Raw genomic sequence first — 17,198 nt, 5'->3', positions numbered from 1 at the left:
GGCCTTCTCTGCTGCTATTTGGCTTGCAAATCATCATCTCACCTTAACCCTCATACCTTTAATTAAATTACTGCAGGGGGCCGTGAGGTGTTAATTACAAAAACACAGAGTGTGTGTGCGCTTAAGATCAGCATACAAGTGGGTCATTCTAACCCCGACTGTAAAACAAGGTCGTTTGAATATTCGGCATTTAAGCCCTCTCTCTTTCATTCATTCATTCTTTTATTCTGTCTTTCTCTGGGAGTTATAGAGAGCGCACTACTCACCAGCCTCCGGGCGAACTCTTTATTCTCAGAGAGGAAACCGTAGCCCGGGTGAACCTGGCAAAATGGATGGGGAAAAGAGAGAGAGAGAGAGAGAGAGAGAGAGGGAGAGAGAGTTAAAAACACAGAGAAACAGAGAAATGGCAAGTTATGTTTGATTGAGCCAACACACACTTGCACACACTCACAGCTTGAGCTCCTGTGTTTCGGATGGCATCCATGATGGCGTCCATGTTGAGGTAGCTCTTGTTAGTCGGAGCTGGACCTACACACACAGCCTCGTCTGCCATCTTCACATGAACCTGAGGGAAAGCCACAAACACACACACACACCTGGTTTATTGCTCCTAATTATGCAGAGTATCTTATTTAAAAGTGATGGTACAGAATGACACACACACACACACAGAACAGAGACATAGACGGAGACATACCCATAGACACACAGCCCATTAGGAATTGTGCCTGGGTAATGAAGTGACAGACGTCGCCCATGGGTAGCATTAACGACGTCAACTGCATCAACAGGAGAGCGTCAGAAAACACTGACTAACCAGCTGCCGCCTTTCACGCCACTTCACTTAGCACACAAACGCTAAGAGGGAGACGTTGCGGCGCTGCGCTCGAGCACCTTTCACGACTCGTGCTGCAAGACGGGGTCAAGAGCGGTGACCTCTCGGGCCGCCGAGGACTGTCGGGTTTTCTTAGCAACGACGCGACTGGATTGTCATCAGCAGATATCAAACCCCAGATATTAAACCCTGCAATGAGCTAGTCTGGGTGTTAGCGCAGTGAAAACACTCAACAGGAGGCCACTCAGGCAAGAGCTGGGTGTCAGAGGGGGATGAAGCAGGGATTTGTTATTAGAGGGAATGTGAGAATTCACTAGTGGACTGATCTGAATTCCTTTCCTGCTGTTGCGATTGTCTAACTTTCCATCTGAAACACAGCATTTGCCAGAAAAAAGCAAACAAGCCGTCCTTATATCACCTTTTTATACAAGTATTTGTCATCAGATCCACAGGATCATTCCCACCATGAAGCAGTGAGGTTTAGCTTCATCTCCTAACAGCCTCTAGAGCCCTAAGTAGTTCCTCAAGAGTCAGTACACAGTCCACCTTTGTTTTCTTATATACTACATTTCTAAAGCTCAGCTCTGTTACGCTAATGGTACACTTCAGCTTTGCTACTAATTTCCTTCATCTGTCCCGATCAGTGGACACAACAGACACCAGATTGCTATTCCGACCCATCAGCTACTACTAAGATCTACAAACTAAGAACTAAATACAACATAAACAGTCACTATCCAAAGATTTGCTCAGAAATTGTCCTTTATTTATGTCCTGTGTTCTTTCATTCATACTGTGTTTCAAGTTTCATAGTTTTGTTTTTAATTACAGCCACAAATCTTCTGAGTAGTCTTTCCCGCCTCGGTCTTCCAGCCATCTGCATGGTCAGTGGTTTTTACAGAGTACTTTAAGCAGGTTACATGTGTTCTGTCTGTGTCCTGTCCTCATAAGGGCTTCGTTCTCACACACCATTTGTCTCAATAAACTCTTCTCCATCTGGCAGCGTGGGGAAAGTTCACCTCGGGCAGTGCAGGATCGTCCTGAGGCAGGAGGAAGCCAGAGTTTCCCTTCCCAAGCGCTAACAGACCCAGTCATGAAAGTATGTAGACTATATTAGAGATTAGTCACAGTCAAGGAGTCACAGATGAGGAACGAGTAGGTGTTCACAAGACGAGAAGATAAACGGTGGGGGAAAAATGACAGCATTTTGTTTAAAATGAAACCCAATTGGGAAATCCCTATGTTCTCTAATACTTAAGGGAATTACAGGAGCTATTTCAATACAAGCCTGTCCAATTTTATCCTTTTTTTAGCCTTTATTACAAATTTGATTTTAAGTAGCATTTTTTTTTGTTTGTTTATTCTGATTATCTTGAATCACCAACGTGAACACACACTAGGGATTAACCCGATCACAACACTACAAATAATAATACTGATAATAATACAGACTTTTAATTGATTAGATTTTTTCAGTACCTTTTATACATTTAAAATGCTGAGAGCACTGAAGAGTGTGATGTAGCGGAAAGAATTAAAGAAAAAAAATGTAGGCAAAAATAATATAGTTAAATAAGCAAATAATAATAATAATAATAATAATAATAATAATAATGCAATTTATTACTTAAAAATAAAAAAATAATATATTACATATATATATAAATTAGAATAAATATAAAATCATTAAAATAATATTTAAAAATTGTGAAATTAGTTAAAAACAAACTGCTTTTTTTTAGTTTTATATGTGGTACATGAAGAGCACTAGAAGCTGTTAAGAAATTATTTTAAAGCTAAAACGAGCATTTTAAATCTAATAATATTTTTCAGTCTCATAAATAAGTCTAATTAACTGAAAAAAAATGTTACAGTTATATGATTATTACTATAAGAGGTGTGCTTTGATTGGATAACACGATGTGCTCAGAGTCGAGGTGTGAAACCATGTTTACAAGACAAATAACCATTAATACACACTTTAATACGGATTACCAACCCCCCCGGTTTACAAAAAAGTCCAAAAGACCAACCCTAAAGCCGGCAAATATGGACTTCTAACCCAAACTCCACTCGTATGCGTATCAGCCGCTCCCCTGCCGTTCTGTTTAAGGAGATCTTTATTTAAAAGCTCTTTAGAAGCATCTAATCAAATGCACATCATCACTTCATCCCCCCACTTCTTTTACCCCAAACTATGTCCCCTCCCCCGGTTTAGACTCGGACAGCAGGGGGGACGGCCTGGACTTTGTGTGAGAAAGCCTTCGCATGCATATGGAAGAGGGGGATGAGTGACAGCCATCAGTCACGGGGGTGGAAAAGAGTGAATAGATGAAGGGAGGACGGGGCAGTACAGTGTAACGCAGCAGCAGCAGCTTCCCTGCATGACTTTAACAACTTTAACACTTCATTTGTGCTAAAACCACAGTGTACAAGTCACTCACCGCGCTCAAGTCTACGTCACTATGCACCGCGACTGTCCTGATCCCCATCTTCTTACATGTTTTAATCACCTGGAGGCGAGAAAAGAAGTTAAAGGAGTTAAAGAAACAGCTGAGATTCACTTAGAAAGAAGTGCAACTGGAACATCTGGGCTGTGATCAAAAACAGCATCTAAAACACGTGAATGTAATAGAGGATAAACATAAAATCATAACAGTCAATAAGTTCAATTATCTTAAAAAGAAAATTTTTTTTTTTAAAGCACTTACTTTTCATTACATAAATATATATAAACAATATTGAATAAAGCTAATAAACTGAGAAAGCTTTAAATAAAGTAGAATGTGTGCCACAATATTTATAAATATTTTTTTTATATTAAAAATCAAACCTTCATTGGTGTATAATTCTTTCAGATGGAGTTTACAGAGAGTTAAATGTATATATTTTTTTATTATCTAAATTTTCTGTACGATTTAGTATTACACTAAACATTTCGGCGAGATGAAATTTCTGTAAATCTAATTTTAAATCTTTTATTCTGTTTGAATAAAAGAAAATATTTAATATCTAGTAGAAAACAATGGAATTAAATCATATATTTCAATCGAATTCATTTGCTGCTCTAAAACCCCTTTTCCTACAGTCTAGAGTTGCAGCTTCCGCTGGTGTTTATTATTTTTTATATTTTAAAAAAATGATGATTTCTTCCACATCATGTTAGAAGCGTGTGTTAGTGACGTGTTGTGGTACCGGACTGTGGACAGAACCGGTTACAGTACATCCTGGCAGAATCATCTGGTGACGAAGTTCGGCTCTCTGATTAAAACTGCATGCGATCTTTATGGATTTATTTTCAGACAGTCTGTTGAAGTGACCTCGCACCCTGCGAGTGCCTGAGGAGGTCAACGACACACACTTTCCATCTGATAATTCACACACAAACACACTCCACTCACCCTGCAGGCGATCTCTCCTCTGTTTGCGATGAGGATCTTATCAAAGGTCTGCAGGAAGAAAGTCAGAACACAGAGCGATTAGGACATTCGTTTTGACAACAAGTCATTTGCCCGCACGTGTGTGTGTGTGTGTGTGTGTGTGTGTGTGTGTGTGTGCGCACTTTCTCTTCTCCACACTAATCTTAGTATTGATTTGAACATTTGTAGTATGGAGATATTTGTGGAGCAAATTTTGCATCTTAGACTTATGACAAATTCATCTATCCAACTATTACACTCCATCCATCCATCCATCCATCCATCCATCCATCCCCTTATTAATACATCACTCCATCTCCAAACAGTCTGTATCTCTATACTTCTCTCTCTATATCATCCTTTTAATGTTTCATCCATCTATATATCATATTTCGGTTCATAATCATTTCAATTTAACTACACATCCCTCTATCCAGTCTGTTCATCCATTCCATCACTCCAGCTGCCAGTCCAGACATCCATCCATCCATCCATTCATCTCACCATCTGTCTGTCTGTCAGTCCTCCCACCTATCTATTTAGTCTCCATCCATCTAACATCAGTCAATCCACTCATCCACCTGTGTGCAGTATGTCTATCATTCTATCCATTTAAATATTCTTAAATAGACATCACTCCATCCATCCATCCATCCATCCACTTATCTATATAATCCATTATTTATCCAATCTATCTATCTATGCACTTTCCCTATCTATCCACCTAAATGTATCCATATGTGCATCTATCTAACAACCCATAGATAGATAGATAGATAGATAGATAGATAGATAGATAGATAGATAGATAGATAGATAGATAGATAGATAGATAGATAGATCTAATCCAGCTATACTATCCAGCTGTTACTACTTTATCTATTTTTTATCCATCCCTTCATCCACCATCTACCCAACCCAACTGTGCTTCTATTCTTCCATCTATCCAGCCTTTTCCTCCATTTGTGATATCCTATAATCAAACCATTTCACCAATCCATCTATCTACACATTTATCTGTCCATCTACCTAATCATCAGTGCATCCATCCATCTATCTGTCCATTATATATATATATATATATATAGCCCTCCAGTCAATGTGTCTATTTATCTTTTCATGTAATCATCAATATCTGTACATCCAATTATTCATCCATCTATCATCATCATCATCATCATCATTTATAACAGTTCCAGTTTAGTATATTCAGTCTGAATACCATCACGGTTTAGGTTTATTTACAAATCCAAGCCTCTTAGTAAAGCCCACTAATCTGGGTTGTGTGCTTTAACCTCCTGAGTAAACACACACACACCTACAACCACACACACAGAGGATTCCAGCAGTGTTACTCCACAGTAAGCAGAAATGTGTGTGTTGCATTCTTAAGTTTGTACCAAACCATCTCTCTCTCTCTCTCTCTCTCTCTCACACACACACACACACACACACACACACACAGCCTCTAGGCACTGGCTGTTTGAAGGAGGCAGATCAAAGCACTAAGATGCTGCCATGTTTGTATTGGAGACTTGGCTGCTGTAGATGTTCCTCTCCAAAAAAAGAAGAAACACCCATGCCATGAGGGTGTGCTCATATGTTCTAGACGCCGGTTTTTCCCGGTTTTACTCAAACATACGAGAGATAAAAAACGATCCTGGGGCTCTGATAAGTACAGCAGAGGTATTGGTATTATATTGAGGCTCACCTTCTCACTGGGGTCATACACAGTGGAGTAGCAGGCATGGCGACTTATGAGCCAGCACGTGGGCCGCAGAGAGGCGTGCTGAAACAGACAGATTCGGGATATTTAAACCATATTCATCAGTGCAGTATATACAACACAGGAACATATTATGCAAATGAGTCAGTGAGGGACGCCTCTTAATAAAGATTTGCTTTATAACGTACCACCATTCCTCATTAAAGACTCGGACAAACAAAAACTCCAGAGCCTACAGTTTAGTTAGAAAATCAGCGTGATAAAGAAAAGTACTAGAATGAGATATTTCCACTTCACTCAGTTCTGGTGAATTCTTGAATCTGATTGGTCAGAAGGTGTTAGTTAAGAGGTTAGTTCAGTTTCTATAATGACGGCTCTAACAGCAGTGACGACTGTAGTTCAAATCACAGGTTTATATGAACTGTCTCGTTCTAAGTTGTACGTTTCCATAGTAACAACCCTTTCACATGTAAGAAAATCATTTGATCACGGATATGGCAAAGATTTGTCTAAGGAGTCATTTTTGGATGGAGTTTCACAGAGAAGTCTTCATGATTCCAGCAACTCTGGAACATTTGTTTTCTGTTCGTAACTTCATGAGAGAAAAAGAGATGTACATGATAACCGGAACTAACTTTTCTTAAAGATCTACCAACACGTAACGTAACTATAAACAGATTAAATGTATACCCTGTGTATGTGTGTGAGTGGTATAAGAGTAACACTTCGAGTCGAGGCACATCGTCTTAGATTATACTGCTACAACAGAACACACTGAACTGTCATGTTTTAGTCTAATGTTTGACACCAAACATGTCATGGACAAACAACTGGGGTAAGAGGAAAAAACTGCCTAATAAAAAGTAAATTTTTTGTTATTTATGGAAAAGAATATCATGACTTCTGTTGATTTCTCATCACTGTTCAGGATTTAATACACTAATAAACCCTGATCCTGAGTCAGAACTAACATACTGTAAATAGATAAATTAATTAATTAATTAATAATAATAATGGATGAGTGAGACTGTGAGCCAGGCCAAAACTGGGACGTCTGCCTTTACATGCACATGAATGTAATATGGAGTTGGTCCGCCCATTACAGCTATAACAGCTTCAACTCTTCTGGGAAGGCTTTCCACAAGGTTTAGGAGTGTGTTTATGGGAATTTTTGACCGTTCCTCTAGAAACACATTTGTGAGGTCAGGCACTGATGTTGGACGAGAAGGTCTGACTCACAGTCTCCGCTCTAATTCATCCCAAAGGTGTTCTATCAGGTTGAGGTCAGGACTTTGTGAAGTTCCTCCACACCAAACTCACTCATCCATGTCTTTATGGACCTTGCTTTGTGCACTGGTGTACAGTCATGTTGGAACAGGAAGGGGTCATCCCCAAACTGTTCCCACAAAGTTGGAAGCATGAAATTGTCCAAAATGTCTTGGTATGAAGCTGAAGCATTAAGAGTTCCTTTCCCTGGAACTAAGGGGCCGAGCCCAACCTCTGAATTCAATGATTTGGAGTCCCAAAACTTTTGGCAATATAGTGTATAATATAAAATATACATATAAAAAATAATGCTTTTAAAACAACCTACATAATATTTGCTGCTAATTGGCCTTTAGGTTCACATCCCTTTTACAATTCCACTTTACTTACTACATAACTGTGTAACGGTCAGTGCTGCATTGTGAAAACTATTGTATTGTATTGTTCTGTTTGCACACATGCACTTTGTGTAGTACTGTGTAGTGTTATTAGTTTTGTGTTGTTTTGTGTAGCTCTATGCTCCATCGCTGTATACTGCTCCTGCTATGTCTAATTAAAAATGACAACAAAAGCCTCTTGACTATACTGGACTTGTGTGCATAGTGTGCACAGTGATGGACGTCATTTGGGTCACGTGATTTAGGTCAGTTTAATGAAGGGCAGGTATTTGAACAAGATGGACAAAGACAAGTCATATTATGCTGATTTTAGTTCAGTCAGTTACCTGCTGACACCGGGCTTGAGTGATAAATGAGCTGAAAAGCCCTAGAGGAGGCACTTTAGATAACCTACCTGCTGTTTAAACACGGCACCTGCGTCTAATACCTACCTCCTGTAGCAAAATTATACGAATGTATACTATATACATGAAACATTTTGAAGGAGACACTGTATATCGGACGAGTACCAAATACCTTCCTCTTATACTCAAAGTGCACTACATACGTCATAGAACTCATTCTATCCTAGCCTTTAAAGTGCACTTATACAGGGAGCCACGTGGTATTTGGGACATTCAGCTCAAATCGCTAACCAGTTAGCCGACAGCTTTTTCTCGCTGTAACATGTCGTGTTATTTAAAATGTGCATGTTTACTCGTTTCAGACCACATCCGGTCACTATCGCGTGCGCGTGTTTCAAAGAATGAGGATCTCACTCTCACCTTTACGGCGTGCAAAACTCTTTGAAAGGTTGGCGTTATCCTGTAAGCCGCCATGATGACCGGTGCTTGTGGCTACTGCGCATGCGCAGCGCGAAGACGTAACCAGGAGCGATCGGAGGTGTTGCCCTTTGAGCCAATCACGATGGAGATGTGTTATATACATAAATACTAATAATATTCTATATTACATTTATTTGTGGGGGGGGGCATAATTCAGACATTTTATATCCACATAATTTTTTATAACAAAAATACAAAAAAAATTATGTAAAGTTTTATATAAACCGCACCACTTCTATTTTATTTACAATTTTTTTAATTCAATTTTTTAAATTTGTTTTCCTTTTTTAATATCATAACACTTATATTTTATGCTAATCTGATATTTTATACCAAATCATAATATTAATGTACATTAGCTAAAAGCCATATACACATGTTAGATATACTGTTAGATTTCATGTTGTAATATTTGTTCCTACAAACAAACAAACATTAAATAAATAACTATTATAATATTCTACCTAAAAATTATTTACTGTTGATAGTTTATATGCAGTTATAATGTTATCTATTACAGGTTTCAGGATACAGGTAACTTGTGTTTAAAAATAACTTTAAAGTATCTCCTGAAAATTTTAGCTGCATCTCTGAGGTTTCACTTGTTTGTGTGAACAAGTATGGACACTGAAATGCTGTTTGTGTTATTTAATTATTGCAGCATGATATGGCTTAAGATCAGAAGAGTAACAAATTCTTTAAAAATATATAATACAATAAGGATCCATTAGGACTACCCTAGAGGAACTGATATATTTGGTAGAAACTTGGTAAACCTGTAATCAAGTACACCTGTATTCTATATCTTTAACATAAAGATATTCAACTATTTTCTATTTTCAATTTCTGTACCCGCTTTATTCCTAATTAGGATCACGGAGATCTGCTGGAGCCTATCCCAGCACACATTGGGCAAAAGGAAGGGGTACACCCTGGACAGGTCATCAGTCCATCACAGGGCCACTTGCCTATTTATAATCATAACAAATGTTACACCTTTGTTATTAGTCATTTGAAGCACAGTGAAACACTATTATTTTCACGTCACTTTACTCATATTTTCCTTTGCTAAAAGTTAAAATAGAACAAAATGCAATTTCCAACTAAAGGCTAATTTGCTCTCCTGAAAGATTACACTTTTCCACATAAGAATATACACTTTTTTTCCCCTAGGTTATCACTAAACCTTTAAACAAAACATGCAAAAAAAAAAATATTTAGCACCACTTATTACCTATTATTAAACTCCAAAAGTATTTGTCTTTCACAATATGCATGTAATTATTAGGTTATATTTGTAAATGTCTAGGTTATAATTTATATTGTCAACAAGAAAATTCTTCCATAATAATCATTCTACCCCCCCCAAAAAAAAACATTCAACTCTTCATCATACATAACCCTTCCTAATTTTATAAGACACGACACAAACAACCACAAAGACTTTATAAACGTTATTAGAGAAAAACAAATATTTATTTCTTTATACGAGAAATACATCCTTCATTGTTTATAATACACAGTGGATAATATTTTTTTTTCACAGTGCAATACTGATAGACAAAAAAGAAAAAGAAAAAAAAAAAGAATAAACCTTCATTTATTTAATATATACATGTGACTCTGAGTAGAGTCGGAGACTTTACAGTGATCAGAAATTGAATTCCGAGTGGAAATTCCGTGTTGTGGGGGGGAAAGGGGGGGATAGTTCCATTGAGTGGAAGAATTGAGGAGCATTAAAAACATTAAAGTGTGAGTATGCAATGGATCCAGTAATTGTCCATGACATATCACTGCATGTGTTTATTTCAGAAAACAATATTAGTATTTTAGAGGATTGTCTACATTGCTGATGATTGAAGTCCTGCTGCGTCCCAAACCGCGCCATTACGCACTTCTTGGACACAGTGTGAAGTCCATGCTTCCTAAACGTACCACTCGCTGAAGTTGGACGCTATGCTGCTGTGACTGCTGCTGTTCATCACGGCGGAGTCTGGAGACATGGTGGTGCTCTGAGTCTCTGAACACGGCGACACCAAACTGGACGATTCGTAGCCGGAGCTTCCGGTGGGCGAGGACTCGTTGACTGGACTCTGCTCGTCGTGAACCTGGCGGGAAAAAAAAAGCGCACTGGCAATTAGAAGCAGTTTTGAGAGGATTTCCTTCAGGCTTATATGGCATGACGCACAGCAGTGCTCATCTTGTCTAACTCACCTTCATGTGTTTCCTCAGCGAGCTGGGGTGAGTGTACGACTTGTCGCACAGTTTGCACAAGTAGGGCTTGTCGGATGTGTGCACGTGCATGTGCTTCTTCCTGTCGCTGCTGTTAGCGAAGCGTCTGTCACAGCCCTCAAACTCGCAAAGAAACGGCTTCTCTCCTGGAAAAAATAAACAAATAAAACATTCAGCTGAGGAAATAACGTGCGAATAGCCTAACAGTCCTGTATTCTCCTGCGAACCCCCACACCCATGCACCCTGAGCCGCATTTTATTGCCAGCACTCAGTCCTCAATAAAAAAAAATTCACACCTACTTCCTATCTTTAGACCTGCTGTACCTCACATACGCACCTAAACACAACATTGCCATCACGTAGCCATGGAAATAGAGTATTAACACGTCGTCTCGCGCTTATTGATGACCGGAAAAGCGCGCAGGTCAAAAACTTGTGAAGTGCCTCTCATTACATGTGTATATACACAATTACATAGAAAGTAATGGAAATGATTCTTGCTGCATGTGGCAATCCTTAAAAGGAAATTACTTTATGAGTACAGGGGGTCTGTTTAATATATTGCAAACTATTTGCAAAGAAAAATCGGAATTTTTTGCGTCACTCTAGTTAACAACTAAACAAATAAAGCATGATGTACGATTAAGACTAATGGTGTCTATATATAAAATGTAAAAAGGTTAGGAATTGAGTATTCACCTGTATGTGTCCTCTTGTGTATTTTCAGGTTCTCGGACCGTGCAAACACTTTGCCGCATCCCGGGAAGGGACACGCAAAGGGCTTCTCCCCTGTGTGCACGCGAATGTGGTTCACCAGTTTGTATTTGGCCTTAAATGCCTTTCCCTCTCGAGGGCATTCTTCCCAAAAGCACACGTGGTTGCATTGCTCGGGTCCGCCGACGTGCTCCGCGGAGACGTGCGCTACCAGCTCGTGCATGGTGCCGAAGGTTCTGCCGCAGCGGCGCTTCTCGCGATCCGGTTCGAGCCACTTGCACACGAGCTCCTGCTTGACGCACTGCTGCCGCACGTAGCGGAAGAAGGCTGCCGGGTGATGGTGATGCGCAGCTGCTACGTTCAAGCCGTACTGGCCGTACGGGTCAGGCCGCGTGTTGGACACCTGGTGGTGGTGGTACTGGTCCGGCCGTGCAAACAGCGCGTTGTTAGTTGAGCTGTGCTGCTCGTGGAAGCCGGGGAAAAGCAGATGACTCTGCGCGTCCGCATGAGAGGGATGAAGCGCTCCGGTAGCCGGGCTGAAGAGGCCGCGCTCTGGATCTGCAAAGCCGCGTCCGCGCAACAAAAAGTCTCGGGCCGAGCCGAACGCGGAGCCTCCGTATGAGGCGCCTAGAGCCGCGTAGCCTGAAGCCTGCGGGCCGAAGGCCGCTCCCTGACCCGGAGACAGCTCACCATGGCTCAGCTTGAAGGCACCCACATGCGCCGCTTCTGCAAAACTCGCGTCCCTGTCGTGTGACTCACCCGCGTGGTGATGCCGGGCGAACGGACCCAGGTGACCCGCGTCCAGTAACATCGCGGCTAACTTATTGCTTTCTCTAAAACGCGGTGCGTAAAAGAACCCCGTGCGTAAAAAGCAAGGATCAAAAAAAGGTTCAAAACGAAATCTGCATGACCCAATAAATATGTGCTCAAATTCTCAAAATCACACAGCTATTTCTAAAGTTTGCTTCAAAATCCAACAAACTGAGCCAAACGAAACCAAAAAGTCCTCTTGGTAGAGGTTTAAATTCTCTCTGTACTCACAAGCTGATGCGCAAAAAAAGCTGATGCAGTCAAAAGCCTGAACACACTTGTACTCCAGTCTGTCCGTAAATGTGCTACTTTTTCGGGTTTGGCTGTGTTTATCTCCCTCCTCGCTCCCCCACGCCCCCTTTACTACAGGAGCCCCCGCTGCGCTCCCATTGGCTGGTGTGAATCCCTAATCCGTTAGCCTCGACCAATCAGACGCCGAGTCACCGTGACTAATCCGTGCTCACTGGTGCTCAGCGTCTACTGCCCCAGTAGTGGGGCTGCGATTTTAGGTGGTGCTTGGTGGCGTTTACAAACGAGTGACCACCATTTGTTCATACAAACCCACTAAGAGATAATGCTAATATAATGTCTAGGCATGAAGAGCTGTATGTTTGGATAGTTTACATGTGTTTATCTGTAATCCTGACATTTAGATTTAGAAAAATCATGAGGCAGAAATGTGCACGTGAAATGTACATTCTTCATTCAGGCTGATATCTGGAAGTATAAGTGTGGAATAGCACGTGTGTCTACTACTACTACTACTACTACTACTACTACTACTACTACTACTAATAATAATAATAATAATAATAATAATAATAACTGTGTTGCTAGGGTTACACACGCATCTGGACTGCTTTAGCCTCTCAACCAGGCTATGTGAGATAACCAGCTGTTACACAACGCACTGGGTTATATAACACACACCGCAGGTTCACAAGGTGCATCCCAGCCCTCGGTGCTTTTATTTATTTATTTATTTTACATTCCAAAACATATATTACAGGCATTTAAAACTTTTGTTTTGGCAGCTGAGCAGAAAACCGAGCCACAGCTGGAGTCCCGCGCGCGCGCGCTGCTGATGTTGACCTTGAGGAGTGCGCGCTCAGCTGCAGCGGACTCGGTGTTTATCGCTGTAATGAACCTGAACACTGCAGATAAATACACATTAAAGATGTACATGTGCAAGAGGGTTTCAAGTGTAATAGCTTCCATGCCTTGAAAAACGAGGACAGTATGCGCCAGAAATAGGAAACACGGCGTTTAATGTAAAACATGAATGAAAGACAAACACTAGTATAAACTGGATAAACACTTAGAAACCATTAGAAAGTTTAACTAGACATCGATAGAGATAAAGATAATGGCTTATCGTTTTCATATCCTTTTTGTTTTCTTTAAAAAAATTTTTACTATAGGCTTCTTCAGGCATTTCAGTAAAACAGTGACCAGTGACTAAAGTTAAAAAGTGTTCCTCTGGTCAGTTTTTCAAGCCATTATAGGTTAATTTAATTCAAAGCTACTTGTTAATTCCTATCTTTGTAAATAGACAGACAGACAGACAGACAGACAGATAGATAGATAGATAGATAGATAGATAGATAGATAGATAGATAGATAGATAGATAGATAGATAGATAGATAGATAGATAGATAGATAGATAGATAGTAAAACGAAGAAAATGAACAAGACCATGAAATGATTCGTAGATTAAATTCGTTTTAAACGTAAGCTATTTATTTCATTTAGCATAGCTAAAAAAAAATAGCTAACGGTTACCAAGACTTTTCCGCATTAGCATAGTTTTCTGTTTTTATTTGTATGTATGTTTGTTTGTTTGTTTGTTTTTTGCCCACCTATTTATTTACTTTTTGAAGACAGTTTTAGGGTAAAAAAAAAAAAGAAAGAGAAAGATTAAGGCTATAATTCCAAGGTTTATTTATTAACTCAGTGAACGAAATATCATCCTAACTTTTTTAATGTAAACATGACATTTGCTAGTTATTACCCTGCATTAGCCAGCAAGGGGATTTTATCCAGAAACAATGTTTTTGTTTAATCGTGAGGAAAATTATAAAACGTGTAAAACAAACAAAAAAAAAGGATAGAAATTTTTTAATCACAAACATATTTAAACCGTATATTGTTGTAAAAAAGTTGTTACACTGATTGTTGACAAAATTGTTGTAACAAAGTCGGCTAATTGGCTGTAACACGCAGCTAATGCTTTGAGGCTAATACGCAGGTTCAAATATATTTATTATGACTCTGAATGTAAGAAAGTTTAAAACAACAACGAATTAATAATATTAAAGAAAGAGCTGATGAATTGAGGTCACTGGAAAATATGCGATTAAAACAAGTAATAACTTGTTAGCATTTTTTCCCCACATGTTGGGAATTTGCCAAGTGTTCTAAATGGCCATTATAGAAAATGGCACTTAATTAGGAGGATATGTTTCTTATAAGCACCACTCTGGACTAAACATTTATACACAACACACTCTCTTCCTCTTTCCTCTTGTCTCTTTACAAAACTTCCTCCGAAAACTAACAGGTTTTTTGTCGGGTTTGTTTGGACAAGGGCTCTCACGGCTCAGGACAGAGGAAGGCAGGAGACATGAGCTCGCAGTAAACAGGCGCAGGCGTGCGCTTTGAAGTCACCCGGTATTATGCGGTCAGATGCCACCCGGTTGCCCTGGTGACGGCGGTGATTCGGTGATTTTTTTTTGCCCTCTCTACAATAAAGTTAGCCCAAACCCGTGGGCAGAGTTTTCCTTTTAAACGGCTATAATGCTCAGACACTCAGACGCCACATGCAATGAAAAAAGGGGGGAAAAAATCATCAATTCCAGTTTGTTAAAAAAGAAAGCAGAGTGTCTCGTTTTCTCACCTTTTAACGACCCCGGGCATTTCTAACATTCTTCAGGACAGCACGATTAGTCTCACTAAATGACGGATAAAATATAAATAGCTGTCATAGACTAGCTGTCAAATAAAAATAAATAAATAAATAAATAAATAAATAAATAAATAAATAAATAAATAAATAAATAAATAAATAAATAAATGAATGAATGAATGAATGAATGAATGAATAAATTATAAGTGAGTAAATAAATAAATGAATGAATGAATAAATGAATGAATGAATGAATGAATGAATGAATAAATAAATAAATAAATAAATAAATAAATAAATAATAAATAATAAGTGAGTAAATAAAAAATAAATAAATAAATAAATAAATAAATAAATAAATAAATAAATAAATAAATGAATGAATGAATGAATGAATGAATAAATAAATAAATAAATAAATGAACGAATGAACAAACAAACAAACAAACAAATAAATAAATAAATGAAACATAAATGAGAAAATAAATAAATGAATAAATGAATGAATAAATAAATAATAAGTGAATGAATGAATGAATATAAATATAAATAAATAAATCAAATATTCATCGTAGCTAAATCTGACGATGCACACTACAAACTGAAAGCAAAATTATATATCGTTTATATATATATATATATATATATATATATATATATATATAATAATAAATAAATAAATAATACCTTTAGATCCGAGAAGTTTTCTGCTTTTAATACACCTCTTTCGTTTACCTAATTAGCCGGAATACACCCCAAATTTATTTTATTTATTCTTTTATTCAATGTTGAACCAAATATGTGTACAGATGAAAAGGTTTCAGGCTTTAATAAACAGCTAATACTCGCTGGAAAATATTACGTTTGCTTCAAAAAGTCCCACTGGGTTAATTCATGAACGTGCTGTTTCATGGAAGTTTAAGTTTTAGCTTCATATTAACTTTCACAAAATGGCGTCATTTAACAAGTACATGATTACTAGGGAAGAATTAATATAGATTAAATGGGAACGACATGTAGGAGTTGTGTCCCAGGAGCTTTATAAAGAAAAGGAGACAGGGAAATGGTCAATAAATTTGCTGCATATATTCAGAAATGCTCTACTTATATCCAAGTAGACGTGGTTTAAAAAAAAACAATAATAAATAAATAAATAAATAAATCCTTCATGTTTTGTTTTCCATAACTGAGAAATGAGGAAACAAATTGTACTTCTGTTCATAAGTGCAGTGAAAGTAGATTAGGATTAAACAGTTTTTAAAAAAAGTTTTGTTAGATATTATTTGAAAAAATATCCAACACACACACACACACACCCTTTCAGTTTTGTCTTATGGAAGGATTGGCAGGTGCCTTGAGGGTTTCCATTCAGCTTGTATTCGTTTTTTGCAGTACTTTATTGATGTGTGTGTGTGTGTGTGTGTGCGTGTGTGTGTGTGTGTGTTGTGGGTGGGTGGTTGGCTTAAAAACGAAGCATAATTTTAGTTGTATGACAGCATCTGTGTCTCTTCTTCCCGTCTCTTTGTGGAAGTTTTCTCTCTCAGGCTCTTCCTTGCTCTATGGAGGATGGAGTTCTAATCAAGTTCCATCATCTGGAAACTCAGAAACTCTCTCTCTCTCTCTCTCTCTCTCTGTCTCTTTCTCTCTGTCTCTCTCTCTCTCTCTGTCCCCCCCCTTCCCTCTCTTCCTCGCTGGCTCCTTCATGTGACAGAAGATGAATAAGAAAGAAATGAGAAGGAAACTCATACAGAGTGAAGGAGAAAAAATAACTACACAACATTCACCCATCACTGCATGTGTTCGACGTCGTCATCGTCTCATCTCTCACTCCACATCCTCTTCCTCAACGGCTCAGCCTTGCCGAGTTTTCAAACCAATCTTTATCTGCTTCATGTGTCATTACCACAAACAAGAATTTCAGCACAGTTCCCTGTAGTGAGAAAACCACAGAGAACCAATCTATTTAAAATTCAGTTCTAATCAGAGCAGATGTTGAATCTGTTGTGTCTGTATAGAATGTATGTCCGTATTGTTCCAGCAATGGACACATGGTCAATCTCATTCTAA

The 17,198-nt window shown here is 38.6% G+C and overlaps 2 protein-coding genes across 2 annotated transcripts in view; both read right to left on the bottom strand.

The window, feature by feature from the left end:
- Nucleotides 1-8,529, bottom strand: part of pcca (propionyl-CoA carboxylase subunit alpha) — a 47,721-nt gene extending 39,192 nt beyond the window's left edge. The window contains exons 1-6 of the mRNA XM_058380590.1: nt 8,409-8,529; nt 5,966-6,043; nt 4,237-4,284; nt 3,280-3,348; nt 452-565; nt 267-320 (exon numbers count right to left, since the gene is read on the bottom strand). Coding sequence (XP_058236573.1) covers nt 267-320; nt 452-565; nt 3,280-3,348; nt 4,237-4,284; nt 5,966-6,043; nt 8,409-8,462 — 417 coding nt within the window. The 5' untranslated portion in view covers nt 8,463-8,529. The remainder of the gene's footprint in view (nt 1-266; nt 321-451; nt 566-3,279; nt 3,349-4,236; nt 4,285-5,965; nt 6,044-8,408) is intronic.
- Nucleotides 8,530-9,957: 1,428 nt separating this feature from the next.
- On the bottom strand, nt 9,958-12,515 carry zic2b (zic family member 2 (odd-paired homolog, Drosophila) b). The gene is made up of 3 exons (XM_058380791.1): nt 11,401-12,515; nt 10,683-10,846; nt 9,958-10,576 (listed from the first exon to the last, which is right to left on the bottom strand). Exons 1-3 carry the CDS (start codon nt 12,224-12,226, stop codon nt 10,394-10,396), a joined length of 1,173 nt encoding a protein of 390 aa, XP_058236774.1. The 5' UTR covers nt 12,227-12,515; the 3' UTR covers nt 9,958-10,393.
- Between the last annotated feature and the right edge of the window lie 4,683 nt (nt 12,516-17,198).

This window comes from Hemibagrus wyckioides, linkage group LG26 (assembly GCF_019097595.1).
Source record: "Hemibagrus wyckioides isolate EC202008001 linkage group LG26, SWU_Hwy_1.0, whole genome shotgun sequence".
Taxonomy (NCBI): Eukaryota; Metazoa; Chordata; class Actinopteri; order Siluriformes; family Bagridae; genus Hemibagrus; species Hemibagrus wyckioides.
This window is presented reverse-complemented; position numbering and strand designations above follow the sequence as displayed.

Coding starts and splice junctions, on each gene's coding strand:
- zic2b (XM_058380791.1), bottom strand. CDS start 12,226: ATGTTACTGGACGCGGGTCACCTGGGTCCGTTCGCCCGGCATCACCAC. Junction 10,847..11,400: donor ACACAAGAGGACACATACAG/GTGAATACTCAA, acceptor TATTTTTTCCAG/GAGAGAAGCCGTTTCTTTGC. Junction 10,577..10,682: donor CGCTGAGGAAACACATGAAG/GTGAGTTAGACA, acceptor TTTTCCCGCCAG/GTTCACGACGAGCAGAGTCC.